Genomic DNA, 20,488 nt, shown 5'->3' with positions numbered 1-20,488 from the left:
TCAGAGGGACTGACGATCGCATTTTTCGCATAAATGTCATGCTCGCATTAATTTCATGATTTACTGAAGGTAGATTTGAACAAAACGTGTCAAAACGAATATATTTACCAATTATATGTCCAGTCAATTAGCCAGTTCAAGAGACAATACCCTGATTCTACCATCTTTAGGTGTAATTACGTCGCATGCCCCTGGTTCACGGTTCGTCTGATCTCGCGTCATAAAACCACGATGTCATAAAAACATTATATAAGAACAATTGTGTATTTTAAACGTAAGTTTTCTATTAAAACAACCATGCAAGTAAGATTTCAGCCGTAATATTACTTTAGTTACTCCACAGATTACACATCTTATATGCTGCAAACGCAGCGAATGTAATGCTACTACGTCACAGCTGCCTCGGTAATTAAGGGCTGGAATGTTTTTGTGAAGGCAGTTAGAGCAGACGTATTTTTCCCCCTCGCTGTAGAATGACAGTCGCTAACCACATATATGTATTTTTCGTGTTTTTGGCTTGATTTGATTGTCCTTTGGTGAAAACAAATGTTAAATTGTGAAAGCAAACCCTTTTCCCCTGAACGTTAAAAGACAGGAGACTTTGTTTTTGTCTGAAATATCAACGTTGAAGTCGTTTATATATTCTGAAATCCATATTATGGTAAATATTTATTAAATGCATGTCCTGTTTTGTATATATGTATATATTATTATGTTAATATGGACAATGGTAAAATTCATTATTAGAGTTTAAGTGCTATTCACAAATGTATGTAAATCTACTTCGTGATGAATGAAGCATGGCAATGAATGTATGCATCTGATTCTTCATTTGTTCTGTATTATTTGATGAGAATGAGTTTCGTTAATGATGATCACTCTCACAGATTATTTGATAAGAGGATAGGACTTTAACTGGAGAATAGTTATGAAATATATATATATATATATAAGTATAGGCGGTCTGTGCACATGTGGTGAAACTGATACCTCATTGATTTGATAATCGGGACTTGGAAATCATAGTCTGTCATTAAATTGATTTTAAAATATATGGTTTTGACTGTAGTACGTCGTAGTATTATGTTGTAAACAACTTATCTTATCTTATGTTAAGTAAAACAATTATTGATAACTTCTTGAATTCCAATTGTTCAATGAACAGAATTATTCAAAGCTCTGGCGTGAGACAAAAAAAATTAGATGTTACCAAAGATTGTCCATTTTATGATCTTAGGCACATGTCGGCGCACTTACATGTGAGCCGTTTAGACGACTGTCTGTTTTATATTTAAATGGCAGCTGCCATCCAGCCGAATACTTAATCTTGAGACCTATTATTGTCTTGTCGAGTCAAGTGCGGGCCTCTCTCTCACCTTAGCGAGAATGCGACTGTAAAAGCCCCTCGCTAGACAGACAAGTAGTGAATGTTTGAGATAAGTTTAATATTTATTATATATAGTTTAAACTCAATAGATAATTCATAGTATTTTTATTGTTCAAATTACTAATAAAACATATGTTAACTTGTTCCTTCTAAACATACTTCCAAACAATTCCGAACCATTCCAAACCATTCCAAGTCATTCCAAACATTTCCTGTGTTGGAAATATGTTTGGAAATGTTGCCAATCCAATTTTGGTTTTTCCGTAAAGATCGATCCTTCCAAGCTTTGGAAAGGTTGGAATGAGCGATCTTTCCAAAGCAATCCAACGTTCATTCCAAATTGGAATGGACGCTCCTTGGTCTTGTGATAGATTCTTTTCAAAATCGCTGGTAGCTATCTTTCTTAAATCTATGTTCAGCCTTATATAGGGCTCCATCCAAGGGCTTTGATCAAACTTTAGAACTCTGTGTATTTTCTTTAGTTTCATACCTAATGATAGATATAACTGGAGATTTCTGTAGTGAACTATATATTTTGTCTTATCCATCAAATTTGGTACGAGTTTTTCTACGTTAGCTAACCTTGTATTACCCATCAAGGAGTTTTGATATTCCGACATCCAATCTTTATTCACCATTAATCTCTCGGGAGCTAGCGGATAACTGTTATGGTCTTTATGTAAGGAATTTGGATATTCCATGTCAACTTCTAGTATGTACCCTTTATTCACATTGATATTATGGATACCATTCACTTCAATATCATCGACCCACTCAAAACCACCCGTGGGTAAAGGTTGACTCATAGCCCATCCGTACAAATTGTTGGCGTCTAGATATAATATGTGCGTATCGGGTTTACTCGGATCATATCCTTCCACTAATTTATTATTAGCTTTAGAATACCTTTTCGTTACAATCGATATACCACCTCTTAATCCTTTCTCAATAAACAAGTGCATATCGTAATCGTAATCGTATTCGGTGAGTAGTTTTAGTTCTACACCGGTCTTCTTCCACAATGCATCCCACGACAGTCCGGGACTTGAATAGTACCATGCTGGATCCATACTGTTTTAAACATGTCTTTCGAAATATCTCAAATATATCGGTTAGTAACAGTACATCGGTTTTTAAGTACAGATCGTCATAATCACCTAAATTCTTACAACCTAATTTATCCCACACCGTCAGAGCGTGTTCATAATCGGCATCGGTTATTTTAGATTCTGTTAAGTTACTATAGAATTATTCAAGAGGTGGTAATTTAGTTTCGTCGAATCTAGACCAATCATCCATATATTTGTAAGGATATACAGCTTTTCTCAACAACAAATGACGACACCGATCGGTATATTGATTTGTTATTACAAAGTCATCGGGATTGTTTGCATTAGCTAAATTGTCCAGGGAAGATAACAGAAACTGTACGGAGTCTATGAATCTAAGCCCATTACTTTGCTTTATTCTGGCTTTCCCATTCTTATCCGTATAATGTATAGTTTTAGTCAACGAGAATTATATGTATTTTTCCATATTATTAGGAATGCATGTTAAGCCGCCGTAGGTCTTTGAGATAGCTTGCAAAATGAGATGTGAATCATATCCTCTAAGGTTATGAAACACAACGGGGATAGGTATTGTTTGAGAATTCATTTTTAGTTTAAAGTTACACTCGTTATGCGCGGCTCCCCGATAATTACCTGTGACCAGGCAATGATCTCTTACAGAATCCCCATTTCAGGGGTTTATTACAAACATGACAACTCGTTGACCTCCTATAGGCCCTCAAATTATTCCTTGTCATACACATGGGTTTCTTAAGCGATACATTTTCCCTCATTATTCTCTCTTCATTTTGTAGATATTCTAGGAACTTTCCAGCTGCATCGGGACCTCTATAAATCATGGGCGGGTTTGTTTTCCCATCATACCTTACAACTATATATCCAAACCCACAAGGAATATGTTCTTGAGTTTTGTATGTAAAACTATCTTGATTATCTTGAATGCTTCGGTCGGTATTTTCTATAGGTTTGATAAGTGCTTTGAAGTCGGCGTAAATAACGTACGGTACTGGCATTTGATTACAATAATGCTCAAATCTTAATATAATTTTTCCCTCTTTAGGCATATCGATCCTGATAGCATTCTGTCCAACACCTCTGCAGTCTTCTTTATGCACTTCTAATAGATCTTGTCTGCAGTACCCATGCAGGCATCTTTCGCAGAAATATTTCTTTCCGTTATGGGTTGTTTGATCGTATAATAGTCTGTTTAAACTCTTTATCCATGTATAATGATATTTTCCATATCCATATGTTCCGGAGCCGAGCTTATCCTGTGTACAACAATTCCTTTAGAAGAATGTCCGAAAACATTTATAGCTGAATTATTTTGCTTTTCCACCTTATCAATTTGTGATATTGGTGTAGGTTCGTCTATGCTATCAAAGTTGAGTCCATTGTTTTGAGGATAGCTAGAAGGTCTATTTGCAATTTTAGAATCTACAAGGAACAATGATCTTATCATCATTCTTAAACAGTCATCGGATTTATTTTTTACATTAATTATGGGTTTTTTCTTTTTATAATACGGGGGTAAATCTCTATAAGATCCACCTTTGAAAGGCATATAATTTGCTATATCTAAATATAAACTATCGATTTTATCCACACCCCAACCAGAACCTCTATTAGTCCAGCATTCTAAAGTTTCCTGTATCCTCTGAATTGATGTATCTAATGATGTGCTTATAGTATCGGATTCAGTTATAACTTCTTGATTGCTTCGGAAATATGGTTCGGTATATTCAGTGCTATCGTCTGCGCTACTTTTACTCAATGACATTTTAATCGTTAGCTGGTATTTTATACTATGTAAATCATCTAATTCCTCGTTAATTTTACTCGATATGATAGGCTTAACATCATTAACACTATGTTGGAATTAATATCCATCTTCCAACCTCTTAGATATATACCAACACCAGCTGTGGGTACAAATTTTAACTCATTATTATCAACAAGAGTGGGTTTATCAACATCATCGGATTGATTATTATCTAGTAAAGGGATCAATTCAGCTTTTCTCATTCGAGAATAACCTCTCAGCCCACTGTTTTTTGCTTGAGCTTTGAGTTCTCCAACAGTCTGGGGTTTGTTGTATTCCAAACCGAGTAAATCGATCAATTCAGCTTTTCTCATTCGAGAATATCCATGTAGACCACGTTGCTTTGGCAAGGCCTTCAACTCTCGGACAAAAACCATTGTGATTTAATGATATATGCAAAATGAGTCAAATCTCTAAATGGTTGTTTTTCATATATCTAAATACGTATTCTCCCCAACCTATTCCTCTCCTTGATGTAATCTCTCTTCCTAGCGTAAATAATCTGGTTCCTGACCCTATCAGCACCGTGTTTCTTACATAAACAATAACGACCTTTGACCCCTATCCCGCACACAGAACATGTATAGTTAATGTTTCCCTGTCTGATGTAATAAGAGTGGATACCACAGTAAATACCCACAGAACGTCGGTTGCATGGAATTTTTTTTCCCCATGAGTGTAAATCTGCACAGATTCATGGTTATACATCTATCATATCATTTGTCTAAATGCAAATCACATCTCCACTGGTGAGTCATAGTTGTCATTGCTATTTATAGATTACTGTAAAACAGGAAATTAATGCGAGCAGAATATTAATGCGAAAAATGCGAGTGACGGAAGGTCGCATTAATTTTATGCGCATTAATTTTTCAAATAACAAAGACACCTGCACAAAGTGAAGTTGAGTAGTGGTCAGTTCACATCCTGTCAAGCAGCCAAGATTGGCGCCAGCCACGAATTATCCCATCAGTGTCCTTTACAAGCTTGTCAAGAGCAGACACGAGCCAACGCGCATGAATGGGTTCCATGACACTAATCCGCAGGTCAACAGGAGTGTGAGGATTGTCACCTGATCGGAGATTTGATACACTGATCTGTTTTCTACTTCTTTTCATCAAAGGGCCGAACGTTTATACTAGTACCAACAGACTGTCAACTAAAACAACACTAACACAATGTTAGATGCAAGGAAACCATTGTCATGCTTGGTCAACAAACATACGGGCAATTTGCTTAAATAATATTAAAATAAGGAAGGAATCTCACACTGAAAAAACATGGAAAGGGGATTTAATGTGCACAGTTATTATTTTTATCTCTGTCTACTCACAGTTCCCGCTCAAAACGTCATTTGAAACAAACGAAGCGTTTTCAGGTAAGGCTTTTATTTACGTAGGTTACATTAATTAAAATATCACAGAACATAAATCCAGCGCATAAATTATTAGGAAAGGGTATGGGCACTTGCATTTTTAAAATGCGCATTTATGTCTAAAATCAAGAGCTCGCATTATTTCCTTGTCGAATTAAATTCCTGTTTTACAGTAGTTGACCTAATAGCTCATAGCTTATGTGTAGCTAAAAATAGACAACAGTCAGCCAGACATAACTTAACAGCCAGTCAGCGCTATTGATAGATTAACAGTCAGGGTTATTTACAGGTCATGGTTTATGTGTAGAACTGACTTATTGTTGGTCTCTGTATTGGGTCAAGCTTTTTTCCATAAACAAGGAAGTATTCGTGCATGGCAGATTCAACATCCTTAAACGTTTCAATTAAATGTCCTTGCTTACGCAGTTCTTCATAAATAAAATCTAATCTTAATATCCTATTTCTGGTCTATTGTGACTGGACTGCTTCGAGTTGTTCTAATGCTTTATTATGTCGTTTACACTCCTCTTCAACTTCTGTAGGGTTTGATCCCCTCAGAGTAGAAAATAAATAATTACTCCCCGAAAAAGCTAGAGCATTAACAATAGCCCCACAGACCATCATCACAATTGTTGCCATATTTATATGAATATAAAATATTCAAATGTTTAATAACTTCATTTTGTCTTCTGGGATAAGACCTTGTTTGATGAGCATATCTTTTGTAGCCATAGCCAATCCAATATCAAGAATTACCATACCGATATCATAACCATTAAAATCTAGCTTGGGTGGTGTGGCTTTAGTAATCATTTTAGCTATACGGGCATAGCCAATGGCCAAACCGCTGACCATCGCTGAATGATACGTTATGTTTACCAACATTTTACCGTCTGTAACTGGAGTAGTCATGCTTTTTATAGCATTATATGAGGGCTAACCTCTAATTGAACTATTTGTTGTTGTGTAATCGGGAGTGACGTTTTCTCTTCTCCGGTCTTATAAAACAACCATACCGCTGCTATAGCAACAACTCCTAGTGCATAGGGAGCCCAAGTTTTAATCTATGTTTAATATTTGAATTATGCATTAGTTTTTTAGCCTTCCTCGCTAACGCACCCTTCCTACCAGTGGCGATTTTTCTGAGGTTCTTAGTAACTCTGGCTTGTGATTTCGCAATCGCTGGTATTTCCTCATTCACTTGTTGTGATTGTGTTTCCACAATCTGTTGTGATTGTGCAATCGGGGTTATTTCCTTGTTCACTTGTTGTTGCGTCTCCACATTCTGTGTCACTTGAGTCTCCATTATTATTAAGTGGGCACGTATGTTTAAATTGACAATACCTAGCCATTATTAAAGCTGTGGTGAGTGGAGCTAAGAACATTCCGTCTCTATGATAAAACTCACAGCTCACTGCGCTTATAGCGTGTTCGATGAATGGGTCTTTCTCGAGAGATTCGCATAAATACATGCGATGTTCTGCCGGGATAGGAAGAAACGTACTAGCTACGACTGTGTATAGTTGTAACATAGCCGACCCTATTGTTTTAGTCATGGTAGCTCCCAGTCTAGACTTGTAACGCGCGTACAGTATTTTTGTTTCTTCATCGTTCATGTTATCAATTTTTGGGATGGTATAAATTTCCCCAAAATATTGGGAACATTTTCCAATGGCTACCAAAGCCGCGAGCCGTTTATCTACATGTTCTTCTGTATGTTGATCAGGTTCTTTGAGCATTTGTTTGATGAGAACGTCGCATTCCATAATGTAATACCTAAGGAGATATTTAAGTCTAACATAATATAATATGGTATATCCAATTCAACCAGTAATAATAAACTGTTGCGAAAGAATGAGGATTTCAAGCCACATTATTACATAATAATAACCGCTAATGTTCAATTTATCGTATTTTTTGCTATTTTTGCTATATTTGCTATTTTTTGCTATACTTTTGCTATTTTTGCTATAATTTTGCTATTTTTGCTATTTTTTTGCTATAATTTTTCTATTTTTGCTCTATTTTTTGCTTAGCAGTTGCTATATTTGCTATAATTTTGCTATTTTTGCTATATTTTTGCTATTTTTGCTATAATTTTTGCTCAGCAGTTGCTATATTTGCTATAATTTTGCTACTTTTGCTATTTTTTGCTATCATTTTGCTAAGCCATTGCATAAGCAGCTGGTTGATCGTTTTTTAATACGAGTTTACAATGCTTCGTTGAAGCTAATAGTTTTCTGACTTTATCTCGTTCGAGCTTGGTATAAATAACATCATTTTCGCGGAGACATTCCTCAAATGAATCTCGGTCTTTGCAATGAAACAAGGCAACCCATTTGGTCTGCTCTCTGAGATCTTTCAGGACAGAGTTGTATTTTTGAGTAAGTACCCAAACGCTATGCTGAGTATGTCGACCAGGGAAAGCTAAATATGAAAGCATATTTTCCTTTTTTGGTTAGTTCTTTACTCGCACTGCAGTCGTCTATTATGAAAAGCCTTGATTCTCCTTTGTTTTTTTTGTGACATACTCGTAAACAGTCTTGTAAACGATCGCATGGATCAACTTTGTACACCCTAGGATCATTCAGTACCCAATCTCTCGATAGGTATGTTTTATTAACTCTTATAGTTGGACACAGAATAATAATATGATTGAAAACGTCCCGATAATAACCTTCTAAAACATCTGGAATAAAAGCTCTTTTTCCACAACCCGTTTGCCCGCAGATGATAGCGCAGTGCGGTTCTTTAGGTAAAAGATTATTAATTGATTGCTTACACGAATCTTCCATTCTGTATATTAAGTTGCACGTCCATAATCATGTACAAATATATGTTTAATTTACCAGCCGATTCCCGGAGCTTCGTTATTTGTAAAGTGACAACCTGGCTGGCATTTTCTATTCTCTGTCCACTGCCGTGTAGTTGGTCATCTTCCATGGTTCGCATGTCGAGCCATAGCGCGTACGTCGTGGTGAGGTATTCACACATCGATACATCCCCGAGAGACAGATCTTTCGCAACCGCGTTAACTTCTGGGCTTCGTTTTATAGAAGGGAGGTTTTTTTTAATCTCATCCCACTGTTGATACGCTAGCATTCCTTGCTAGCAGCCCCTAGCCTTGTCTACGATAGCCAGTAAACATGGCATCAATATTGTTCGTAATGAATAAGTTTTGTACATTACTCATGAGCAAAACTTTCCCCGGAGACTTCTAAGGATCTTCGGAATGTGCGTGATGAACTCGGTAATTATAGATAATTTGGAAGAAAGCTCGAAGCTGGCCTCGGATGGACTCGGAGAAATCTTGGATACCTACTACGATAATTCCACGGCCAGTGTACCATCCTCGGAGTTCAGTATTAGGGAATTACGAGGTCTTGACAAGGCAATGCAAACAATGTGGGGAGAACTCATCAATAATATAGCCAAGGTATCCGAACTTGACAAGCATATAGTTTATGAGAAAACAAAACTTGAACAGGCAGGCGATGAATACAGTAGACGCCGTGTTGCAGAAAGATTGCGTAACTTAGAAGACGAAAGATCGGTAATAGAAAGGCACTTCGTTCACAAATCAGTCGAATTCGAGTCGTCAACGATGATACTACACTGCCGGATAAAATTAAAACATTGTTCAGTTGTTTAACCATTGCCAGTATTTTAACCGCGTTGGGATTTATTATATCGACTTTGACTCTCTCGTTAACCGGTGGTACAGGTGGTACAGGTGGTACAGGAGGTGGCACACCGCCTACTGATACAAATGGTGTAAAAGAGTGAATAAAAAAGCATTTAAAAGCATTAGGTTCAGCACTGGGAAAGCTCGCTGGGAATGCCGCGTCTGCACTTCCAGGTATAATAGGGAGTATAGTTTCCTGGCTCTTGAATTTATTAGCAAAGACCACCACTTGGCTAAGTCAAAATTTGTGGGCACTGATCGTAGCAATTGCTGGGCTGTTGTACGTATCCGCTAAAGACTATTTAACCAAATCAGTTCGCTAAAGACTATTTAACCAAATCATGAGTAAACAAGCCGCAACTCCCCCTACTATAAGTGCTGTTTTTTTCATCGATATGTTGTTGATTTTTAGCTGCAATATGTGGTGGCACTTGTGGTTGTGCGTTAGTAGATATCTGTGTCTTGACTATTCCCGTTTCGCCTGTGTTTGTTTGCGTTATTAATTTGGTGTTAATATCTGAATTTATACCTGTTTTTTGCTGATCGGAAGCAATAACAATTTTATTATTATAACCGATCACTTGACCGATCTTAAGTTCCATATTACATGTATAGTCCCAGCGCATAAACGTAGTCTACTTTGGATTGAGCGTACTGTTATACATCTTGATAATGTTTTATAGAAGATCGTATGTCAACTGGTGAATTAATAGCATCCTCTACGTTTGCGACAAACTGTTTTTGCGCATCAAGCGCCGTCCCAGAACCGATGATTCCCGTTCGTGTTTGCGATTGTGCACCAAGAATTGCACATACATAAGTTCTTATTGATTCATTAACTCTTACAACTCCTGGGTTATTAAATTTATTTTCTATTTTATCATTAAGAAATTCATTCCAAGCAATTTCCAGGTGGTTGCTCAACCTTTTGGAAGGTGTAAGCAACACCACCCTTAAAGTTCATACGATCGTCTCTCCACTCGTTACTTGAGAAAGCAAAGCTCAGAAGAAGCCGACCTCTTTTCAGTAAATCATCGCTGACTCCATAACAGAGTGTCCACCAGCGTATGGAATACCTGGAGCATGGTTAATTCCACTCTGACGCCAATCTTTACTCGTAGAAACATTAAATTCCTGACAAATACGTTCGAATGCCCACCTATAGCACGGATTATTTGATGCATTCCATGCTCGATCCTGCGGTAATGGGGCACTAATTTCTTTAAGTATACGTCTAATCTGATAGTACATGTGAAATGATAAAACAGACTTATTTAGTTCAAATCCTGGGGCATAAAGAGATACACCACATCCTGTTGTTGCACACCATATGGCAAAGTTTAACTGATTCTGCCAAAATTGCCTCAGATTGTGAAACCAATCGTCCACCATTTTATCGCTAGTTGCCGTGACCCTGTATTTTTCAAAGATATCAGGGAATTTAACCAAAAAAATAGCACCAGAGGCACTTACTAAAATCGACTGATTAGTAATGTAAGTTGATTTCATATTTAAGTTATGATATAGTATCTTTGTATATTTAATATGTATATGTTACACTTCCAGGAATAACAAATGGTCAGTCTATTGAACTGCTTCATACTATCGATAACTCGAATTGACAACTTGAAGTCGCCCTATGCGATGTAACGTATTACCCGCGATGGACCAATATAAATACTGCAAGAGGAAATAATGAGTTAAGAACTTTAAACAAAAGCCACACTATATCTGATGGGTATTACAGCGTATCCTCACTCAATGATGAAATTTTTAAGCCTTTGGGAGCGAGTCTCACACAAAATGAGTCGAATGGGATAGTGAGTTTAAGTGCTGGAGAAGAATAAATAGAACTTCACCCGTACTTAGCAGTAGATACACTTGGATTACCAACTAAAATGACAATACAACCCAACACAACGGTGCAGGGATTTAAATTGCCCAATTTAGTTCCCTATAAAGAGTTGTGCATCCATCTTGATCAAATCAGTACAACGGTTAATATTCAACTCAAAAGTCCTTCAACTCTACTGAGAGCTATTTCAGTCAAAGATGAAAAATATAATAGCGGAAGAACGGAATCTTTCTCATCATTACAATATAAAAAACTAAAGCGTGGTATTATTTCAGACCTCAAAATTTCTGTATTAGATGTTAAACATCAACCTGTACATATAGGATACTTGAGTGTAACACTCCATATTATAAATAATGGTTGATTCATCAGGCCCTGGAACACTCAGACAATGTAATACAATTGCGCTTTCCGATCCCGGAGACACAGAAGGATTCGGTAAACCCGGTACCGATGGTAAGTTATATGCTTTACACTTACAAGATAATGTATACAAGCGGAAAGAAGTTACATTCACAGGTAATCTAGGAGATTTAAGCGATGTCGACGTTAGTAGACTCAATAAAAACACTTCATGTAATCTTACTTGCAATGATGATACTTAATGGACTATGGTCGAAGCAAACAGCGAGTGGCTACTGAATATTGTCATTAACCCACTGCATGTGATGACGGGTAAGGCACATAATTTAACTATGATAATAAATAGTGGGATCGTACTCGGGGCTTATATCCCATCAAAACGAAAAAGTGTGTTAGTCTCTCCCCCGGCCAGAAAACCCAGGTCATATGTTATTTAGTTGTCCGGCATAAAAAAATGTTAGTTTAAATTTGGTTACTGAATTCAATGATATTAAAGATAACTTGAGTGCAATACCTGATCTTTCTACGCTTATTATTGAAGTCTTGTTCGGAGATGCACCAGAAGATGCCTTCGAAATATTACCAGGTCTATCAATTAAATGGCTAAAGAAACACCAACGTCAACGTTGCAGTATTATTTATATGGGAGTATCACCCGTTGCAACCCTTGAGGGGGTCCAAATTATTAAAAGTGACAGCATTTCTCTTACTAAGATATTCATGCCGTATAATATACATTTAATAAGTTTGATGTATACTCTCAAAACATTGAAGCAAGACCAATGAAAGACTATTATATGATATAATAATATACACTATGGGTTTATATCCAGCGCTCGATGAAAAGATGGATACTGTTAATGGATTTCGATTACATCAAATAAGTGACATAAAACATTGAATAGAGAAGGAGTGGGAGCTGAGACTTGGATTGTATAAAAAGTATCGAAGAGCCGTGAATGCTCTCGACGGAGTTGACACTGCACTTGTAATAGCTGGCATGGGACTCGGTGTAGCCGGTGTTGGTTTATTATCAACTATAATCGCCGCGCCTATCGTACTTGGCATGCAAATAGCGGCTGGAGTCTCAGGACTTGCAGGAATAGCAACAAAATTCATTTCTCGTAAGTTGCAAAAGAAAGCTTTAAAACATGATAATATTCGGATACTCGCCGAAGCAAAGTTGAACAGCATATTCGGAGGACCATATATGAGGACCATATTTCAACAGCAATGGCTGATTGTAAGATATCCGAGGAGGAGTTTCGTTTAGTTTTGTCAGAACTCACCAAATACAACGCAATGAAGCAGGAGATTCGATCAAATTCTCGTAAGGCCAGTGATATTAGCGAAGACGAGAAAAAAAAAGTTCATAGAACAGGGGAGTTAACAAGCGCGTCAATTATTCCGTGCAAAAACCAAAGAACTTGTTGGAGATTAAAAATAGATTGCTTCCTATCGTTGGATAGCACCGCATAAAAAATCGTACATTCATTTAAACGAATGCTTACGTAAGTGTATAATAATGGAGAATTACAAACAAACAAAGGAAGAACTCGAAAAAGCTATCAAAGCATTTATGCTCAGAGACAAAATTATCAAATGGAGAGAATTACCACAAGGTATATATTATATCAGTGATGTCAAATCAACCAAATACGGTCATCAATTGTTTCTTTCCAATTACCAAGAAGAGTATATAGTCTGGTCTCCTAGTAAAATGAACGAAGAGCTTAGTAAAAATGTTGAATATCACTTTGTTAAAAATAATGGTTTACATATGAATAAATATAATAGAGAATATTTTCATTCCAATTTAGTTTAATCTTATGACGATCGTTAAATCGCATTGGCGTTTTGGTATAAAAAATTCCCCCTGTAGTGGTGGTATAGGTATATAAATATGGCTCCAGTGGAGTTGCGGCAGAACCCCCATTACCTATACTACTTCATTATCATCATCATCACTATACATCTTCCCCGAACCAAAAGGGGTTAACTGACTATAAAAGTCCAGCTTCCACCCTTGCCGAACGAGGCTGAAATTTCCAGTGGCTATTACGAGTTTTGTCCCTTCTATGTCCCTCCTATGGACCAATCAGATTCCATCTCTCATATCACTTGCATTTGCTTCAAATAAAATGTCGGCGCCCAGTAAACACGATTTGGTCGGATATCAAGATCTTTATTGCAATAAAACGGGTCTTACCCCTTGAAGTACATCTAATCACTTTAGGCACTCATGAAGAGCAACCTCCTCGTGGTGAGTGCTGGGTAACGCTAATCGCTCTTCCCCCGTGTGGAACCGGGGCAGAATAATTCCACAGCACCCCATTGCTGGTCGTAAGAGGCGACCAAAGTGGGCAGCCCGTTTGCCGTGGGTTGCGCCCCTGTGTCGGTGGAGGACCGGAGTCTGGTGGTTGAGGGCACTGGAGCCAGGAACAGTGTTCCTTTTGCCCAACACACCACTTTGACCCTTACTTCACCTAGACGGGTGGTAGAATTGGCCCGGTTCTATCAATCAGCTGGTCACGCCATGCCCTGTGCATGGATAAGTTGCACTTCCAATTCATTGTTATAACTGTATCTTCAACATGTAATATTATAATAAAAGTCATGTTGTAAATAACTTTGCCTAGAGTCCTATGCCAGAAGGCGGTGGCTCATGGGCCAATCTGGCATTATTGACCTCCAGCTTCTATTGGTCTTCAGGTAACTGTCTTGGGCGGAACCAGCCTGACTTTTACCCTGTTTGACAATTTTAGCTACCTGTGCCCTTTTTGCTGGAGTATAGCACCCTTGTAACCCTGGTGTTTGTAGTCAGTTACCACTACAACACTGTCCTTGTTGACACTCCATGGCGGGTGGGGAGCAGGGGTGTCGAATATCTTTCTTTCATTATGGCTACCCCCATGTCCACTGGTTCTCGATCAAAAACAAAAAGACGTCATATTGACACAAATAATGCAACTTCTTCTGATGAAGAGTCTGCACATATTGTTGATTCTTGGCCCCGTTTTCTTGTTGTAGAAGGAGTTGATGGTGTACCCCTCAAAATCAACCCCTTTGTAGTTTCCAAATCCATAGAAGGTATCTGTGGAAATGTGACCAATGTTACTCGTCTCCTGTTCCGGCTCCTTGCTGGTGGAATGTGCACGGAGACAACAGTCTTTAAATCTACTTCAAGCTCATCACTTTGCAAATACTGAGATTGTTGTCTCAGTGCACAAGACTCTGAATTCATGTCGAGGTATTGTACGTGATGGTGCAAAATGCCTTTCCGACATGTCTGAGGAGGAGATTGCAACAGAACTGAAAAATCAGGGTGTGACTTCTGTGAAGAGATTCACAAGGAAAGATGGTGACTCCTTCGTAAAAACAAATACATATCTTTTCACGTTTGCTCTCGCAAAGCTTCCATCATCTATCAAAGCAGGGTATTTCAACATCGGGGTGGATGTATATATACCAAATCCACTCCGGTGTTTCAAATGCCAACAATTTGGACATGGTGCTAAATCTTGTCGCAACTCACCTGTTTGCTCCCGCTGCAGCCACTCTCATGACAGCACAGACTGCACAGATGCCATCAAATGTGCAAATTGCAACAGTGCTCACATGTCCTCATTTAAATCGTGCCCCTGTTATGTGAGACCAACAAAAATTCTAAAAATCAAATACAATAATGACATTTCCTTCACAGATGCTAAAAAGCTTTTAGACCAAGAGTCACCTACTTCCTCTTCTAGGCTGAATTACTCTGCTGCAGTCTCCTCGTCTCCACTCAAAGTTGATGCTTCATGCCAAACGGCTATTAACTGGGTCTCAGACGAACAGACCATTTTATTTCCAGTTAATGCTGACAAGACCACTGTTTCTTCGTCAACAGCTTCACAAACTACAGAACCTCGGCCACGATCTGCACCTGAACCTGAACCTGAACCTGAAACTATCACTGAAATGCTGCATAATGTAAGCATGACAAGAAAAGGAAAAAAACAACAAAAGAAAAAAGAATCAAAGGCCCTGAAACACAGCGAGGTGCCTTTACCATTGACAGTCCCTCTGGAGGTTCATAACCCCTTTGAACCTCTAGATATGGAAGTCACCCCATCTCCACCAATTCAACAGAGAGGGTCTTCCTCCCGCTCAAGATCTCCAGTTGAACCCCCATGAGTTGCTCTGCTACCCTCATTCAATGGAATTGTCGAGGACTTCGGAATAATTTTAATGATCTTCAGCTACTAATACAAGATTTGAAACCATCAACTATTTGTTTACAGGAAACTTTCCTCAAAACCTCCGATAAGTTCGATTGACGACAGTACGACTCCTACCATTGCTTTTCCCCTCCGGGGGATAAGGCAACTGGAGGATCGTCTGTTATAGTGAGGCAGGGCGTCATTCACAGTCCTGTTCCTCTCAAAACCCCTCTTCAGGCTGTTGCGGTACGGTACGTTTAACTTTAAATATTGTTTTTACATTATGTTCATTGTATGTACCACCGTCATACTCTCTTCGACTGTCTGATATTCAAGCACTATATGACCAACTCCCTAAGCCATGTGTTATCATGGGAGATTTGAATGGCCATAACCCTCTTTGGGGTAGTAGTGACACTAATAATAAAGGAAAAGTACTTGAGGATTTTTTCACGTACGCCAATATCTAAGTTATGGAACATGATCCGGAAGATTAAAGGAAAGGGTTCAAAATCTGGGAAAGGGTCCCTAAATTCCAAAAAATTCAAAAGCAGCAAGAAAAGAAACCTGTAAATTTTAGTTCTGATAATGGAGAAGATTACAATGAAACCTTTTCCATTCATGAGCTCAATACTGCCCTTGGGCAAGCTCATGATACTGCTACAGGGTCTGATAATATACATTATCAACTCTTAAAACATTTACCGCAATCATGTTTAGAAACCCTCTTGATGATATATGATAAAATCTGGACGTCAGGAGAATTTCCTTCTTCATGGCGCGATGCTATAATTGTTCCCATACCCAAACCTGGACGTGATCATACTGATCCTTCAAATTATCGACCCATTTCATTAACAAGCTGCGTTTGCAAAACCATGGAACGCATGGTCAATAACAGATTAACATGGTACTTGGAATCAAATGACTTAATCACAAATATCCAATGTGGTTTCCGTAAAAATCGCAGTACCATTGACCATTTAGTTCGACTGGAATCATTTGTTAAGATTGCCATTGTAAATAAGCAACATGCAGTGTCTATCTTTTTCGATCTAGAAAAAGCATATGACACTACATTGAAGCACGGTATTTTAAAAGACTTACATGACTTTGGATTGCGAGGCCGTTTGCCTCAATTTATATCCAAGTTTTTATCTGACAGAAAATTTCAAGTCCGCGTGGGTACTACCCTGTCTGATCATTATAATCAGGATCAGGGTGTCCCACAAGGCAGTATTTTGTCTGTCACATTGTTCAGCATTAAAATAAATAGCCTCTCTAAGGTTTTAAATGACTCCATTGATGGATCTTTATTCGTTGATGATTTTAACATATCATGTCGTGGTAAAAACATGCATACTATCGAAAGACAATTACAATTATGTCTAAATAAGATAAATAAATGGTGTTTAGAAAATGGTTTTAAATTTTCAAAATCCAAAACAAATTGTATACACTTTTGTAGGAAATACAAACCCCATAAAGACCCTGATTTAATTTTAGATAGCACTCCGATTAAAGTTGTAAAAGAGGCTAAGTTCTTGGGTCTTATTTTTGACCACCATTTAACGTTTTTAACTCACATAAAATATTTGAAAAATAAATGCCTGAAGGCCCTTGATCTCCTAAAAGTTGTTTCAAATTCCAAGTGGGGAGGGGATCAGAAAACCCTCCTTCAACTGTACAGAGCACTTATTCGCTCTAAACTTGATTATGGCTCCATCATCTATGGTGGAGCCTGCAAAAGTAATCTTAAACTTTTGGACTCTATTCACCATCAAGGTCTGAGACTCTGTCTTGGATCTTTCCGAACTTCTCCTATTGACAGTTTGTACGTTGAGGCTGATGAACCTTCCCTCAAACAACGCCGAATTAAATTATCCTTACAATATGTCACTAAATTACGCTCTAATACCTCGAATCCAGCATATGACTGTGTTTTTCACCCCCTTTATGAAAATCTCTATAATAAAAAATCATCGGTTCTCCCCCCACTTGGAATAAGACTTCAATCTGATATTTCTGCCGCTAAAATTAATCTTGCAGCTATAGCCCCCACGCAGCTTTTGTCTTCTCCACCTTGGCAGTTGGTAAAGCCAGAGGTGGATCTGACATTAACTAAATTAAAGAAATCGGAAACAAATCAACTTATTTATCAACAAAAATATAATGAATTAAGAAACACATATAATACTTACAAATCTATATTTACTGATGGATCCAAGGATAGTGGCGCTGTTGCTAGCGCCACTGTCATTGGATCCAGGACTATCTCCTCCAGATTACCCGACAATAGTTCTATTTTCAGAGCTGAGGCCAATGCCATTTTAACAGCTTTACAATATATCAGTAAACAGTCAAAATATCAGAAGTTTATCCTATTTTGCGATTCTCTTTCTTGCCTGCAGGCTATCCATAACATCTCATGTCAACATCCACTTTTAATCAAAATTATTGAATTATTTAATGAACTTGCTACTGGCCAATACGACATCGTCTTTTGTTGGTTGCCCAGTCATGTGGGCATCAAAGGCAACTCAATGGCTGATGCTGCTGCAAAAGCAGCACTCAACAAATCTGTGACACCACTTCTTATCCCATATACTGATTATAAACCTGTAATCAGATCTTATATTTGTGATCTGATGCTAAAGAAGTGGGACTCCCAAGTCGGTATCAATAAATTACATGAAATTAAACCAAATATTGGTTACACCTACTTGGGCTGTCAGTCCAGATTTGAAGAGGTCATTATGCGACGATGTCGTATTGGCCATAGCAGGTATACACACGAATATCTTTTAAAAGGTGAGGATCCTCCATTTTGTATCCCTTGTGATGAAAGAATCACCGTCAAGCATGTCCTGCTTGATTGTGTTGATTTTTCCATCACAAGGGATAAATATTTCAAAGTTTCATCCTTAAAGGATCTTTTTAATATCAGTGTTCATTTAATTATTGACTTTTTAAAAGAAATTGAATTGTTGCTAAAATTTTGATTGATATGTTTTGTATATAGTATAGTTTTTATAATTGGTAAAATAAATTTGTTAACTGTGATTGTTAGTGGCTGTATTCTCGAAGGGGGTTGAAGTAGTGTAAAATTATTGTCCCCCTGAGAGGGTATGTAAGACCACGTCTTTCAAAGTCTATTTATTTCTACCACGTTCTTAATAGAATTTTCACTATATGGCTGAAATATTGCCGATGTGACTTTAAATCTTAACTCACTCACTCACTTAATAGAATTTTATATGTTCATTTAACTTTGGCTAAATTTGTCATAATCGCCAACAGCTAAAGGGATGATGTAAATCCAGCTGGGGTCCATGCAGGTAGCAAAAGTACTGTAAGTCCCCATGGACCCTAGCATGGTGATCTACCTTCAGCTGCTGGCGATCTATAGCCTGTTTTTATCTTGTATCGTTATGTATAGTGCTATTCTCTTTTATACTTCCGTACTAGTTTTATATCTTTTTCTGTGATGATCTAGTAATTTTACTGTCCTTCGTTGGCAGGTTTTTATACAAGTTTCAATATATGTATTATATTTAACTATTGATAGTCACGATATGGCTGAAATATTGCCGATGTGACTTGAAATTTAACTCACTCACTCACTCACTAATCACTTTAGTACCTTGATTAAAAACATGAAAATATTAGTTGGCGGTACACATGCTTTGCAAATCCTGCAGTCGACCGATATCTGCACGTTGAAATCCATGTTGTTCTCGAACTGGATGTGTTGTTTGGATTGGACTATGTGCATAGACTCATTAGTCCAGCTAAAATGTAACTCGGGAATTCCAGCCTAGTTCGGCAAGGGTTAAAACTGGACTTTTATAGTCAGTTTACGCCCTTGTCTCGGGATGACGTTCCTTATATGCCATTTGCCAACAAGAGGCCCACCTGGAAATTTACGCAATCATGACAAAATATACAATTGCATTGTACATGTATATAATACAGCACATATTTCGTAATTTTGACTGTCAGCATTTAAGGTGGGTGGAAGGCAAATCTGACAGCATGAACGTGTACTTCTCTAGAAACAAATATAGCATAAAGATCTGAACCGTTTCCATGTTATGATCCAGGATAAATCATATTAAAGGTATTATTCTCTTCATAACAAACAAATGTATACAATGTATCTGTTTATTATAGGGTTGGGATAATATCGTTTTTCATGTTATGATCAAGGTTCTAACTCCTTTGGGAGTGCCGGACAGATGAACAGAAGGGCCAGTCCTGGTAGCATATGTGCATTCCTCTCATTATTCCTGATTATACTCTCATTTGTACATATGGTTATAGACCCGTGAAGATCTGGGGTAGAATAGGTCTCAAGCAACCTATGCTTGCCGTAAAAGGTGACTATGCTTGTCGTAAGAGGCGACTAACGGGATCGGGTGGTCAGGCTCGCTGACTTGGTTGATGCATGTCATCGATCCCAATTGTGTGGATCGATGCGCATGATATCAATCACTGGATTGTCAAGTCCAGACTCGATTATTTACAGACCGCCGTTATATAGCTGGATTATTGCTGAGTGCAAACCCACCAACCCACAAACCCACCAACCAACATATGGTTGGGTTATACGGTGGGGGTCTTAACTGTGTCCAAGTTATAAACTCTTTTTAGCCCCGCCCCTTAGTCCCCGGGGGTGGGGGTAGGGTTCAGCCCCTCCATTTCTCCAGCTGGAATCCCAACCATGGGA

At 38.0% G+C, this 20,488-nt stretch overlaps 2 protein-coding genes across 2 annotated transcripts in view; one reads left to right on the top strand and one right to left on the bottom strand.

The window, feature by feature from the left end:
* Positions 1-20,488, bottom strand: part of LOC124151850 (glycine receptor subunit alpha-2-like) — a 323,326-nt gene that overhangs the window by 291,422 nt on the left and 11,416 nt on the right. The gene's annotated exons all lie outside the window — the stretch shown is intronic.
* Positions 14,843-15,733, top strand: LOC124151837. Its single transcript, XM_046524485.2, has one exon. The coding sequence runs from the start codon at positions 14,843-14,845 to the stop codon at positions 15,731-15,733; it is 891 nt and encodes a 296-aa protein (XP_046380441.2).

Source organism: Haliotis rufescens, unplaced genomic scaffold (genome assembly GCF_023055435.1).
Source record: "Haliotis rufescens isolate VD_foot unplaced genomic scaffold, xgHalRufe1.0.p SCAF_7, whole genome shotgun sequence".
Classification (NCBI taxonomy): Eukaryota; Metazoa; Mollusca; class Gastropoda; order Lepetellida; family Haliotidae; genus Haliotis; species Haliotis rufescens.
This window is presented reverse-complemented; position numbering and strand designations above follow the sequence as displayed.

Excerpts from the sequence above, each read along its gene's own strand:
- LOC124151837 (XM_046524485.2), top strand. The coding sequence starts at position 14,843 with ATGTCTGAGGAGGAGATTGCAACAGAACTGAAAAATCAGGGTGTGACT.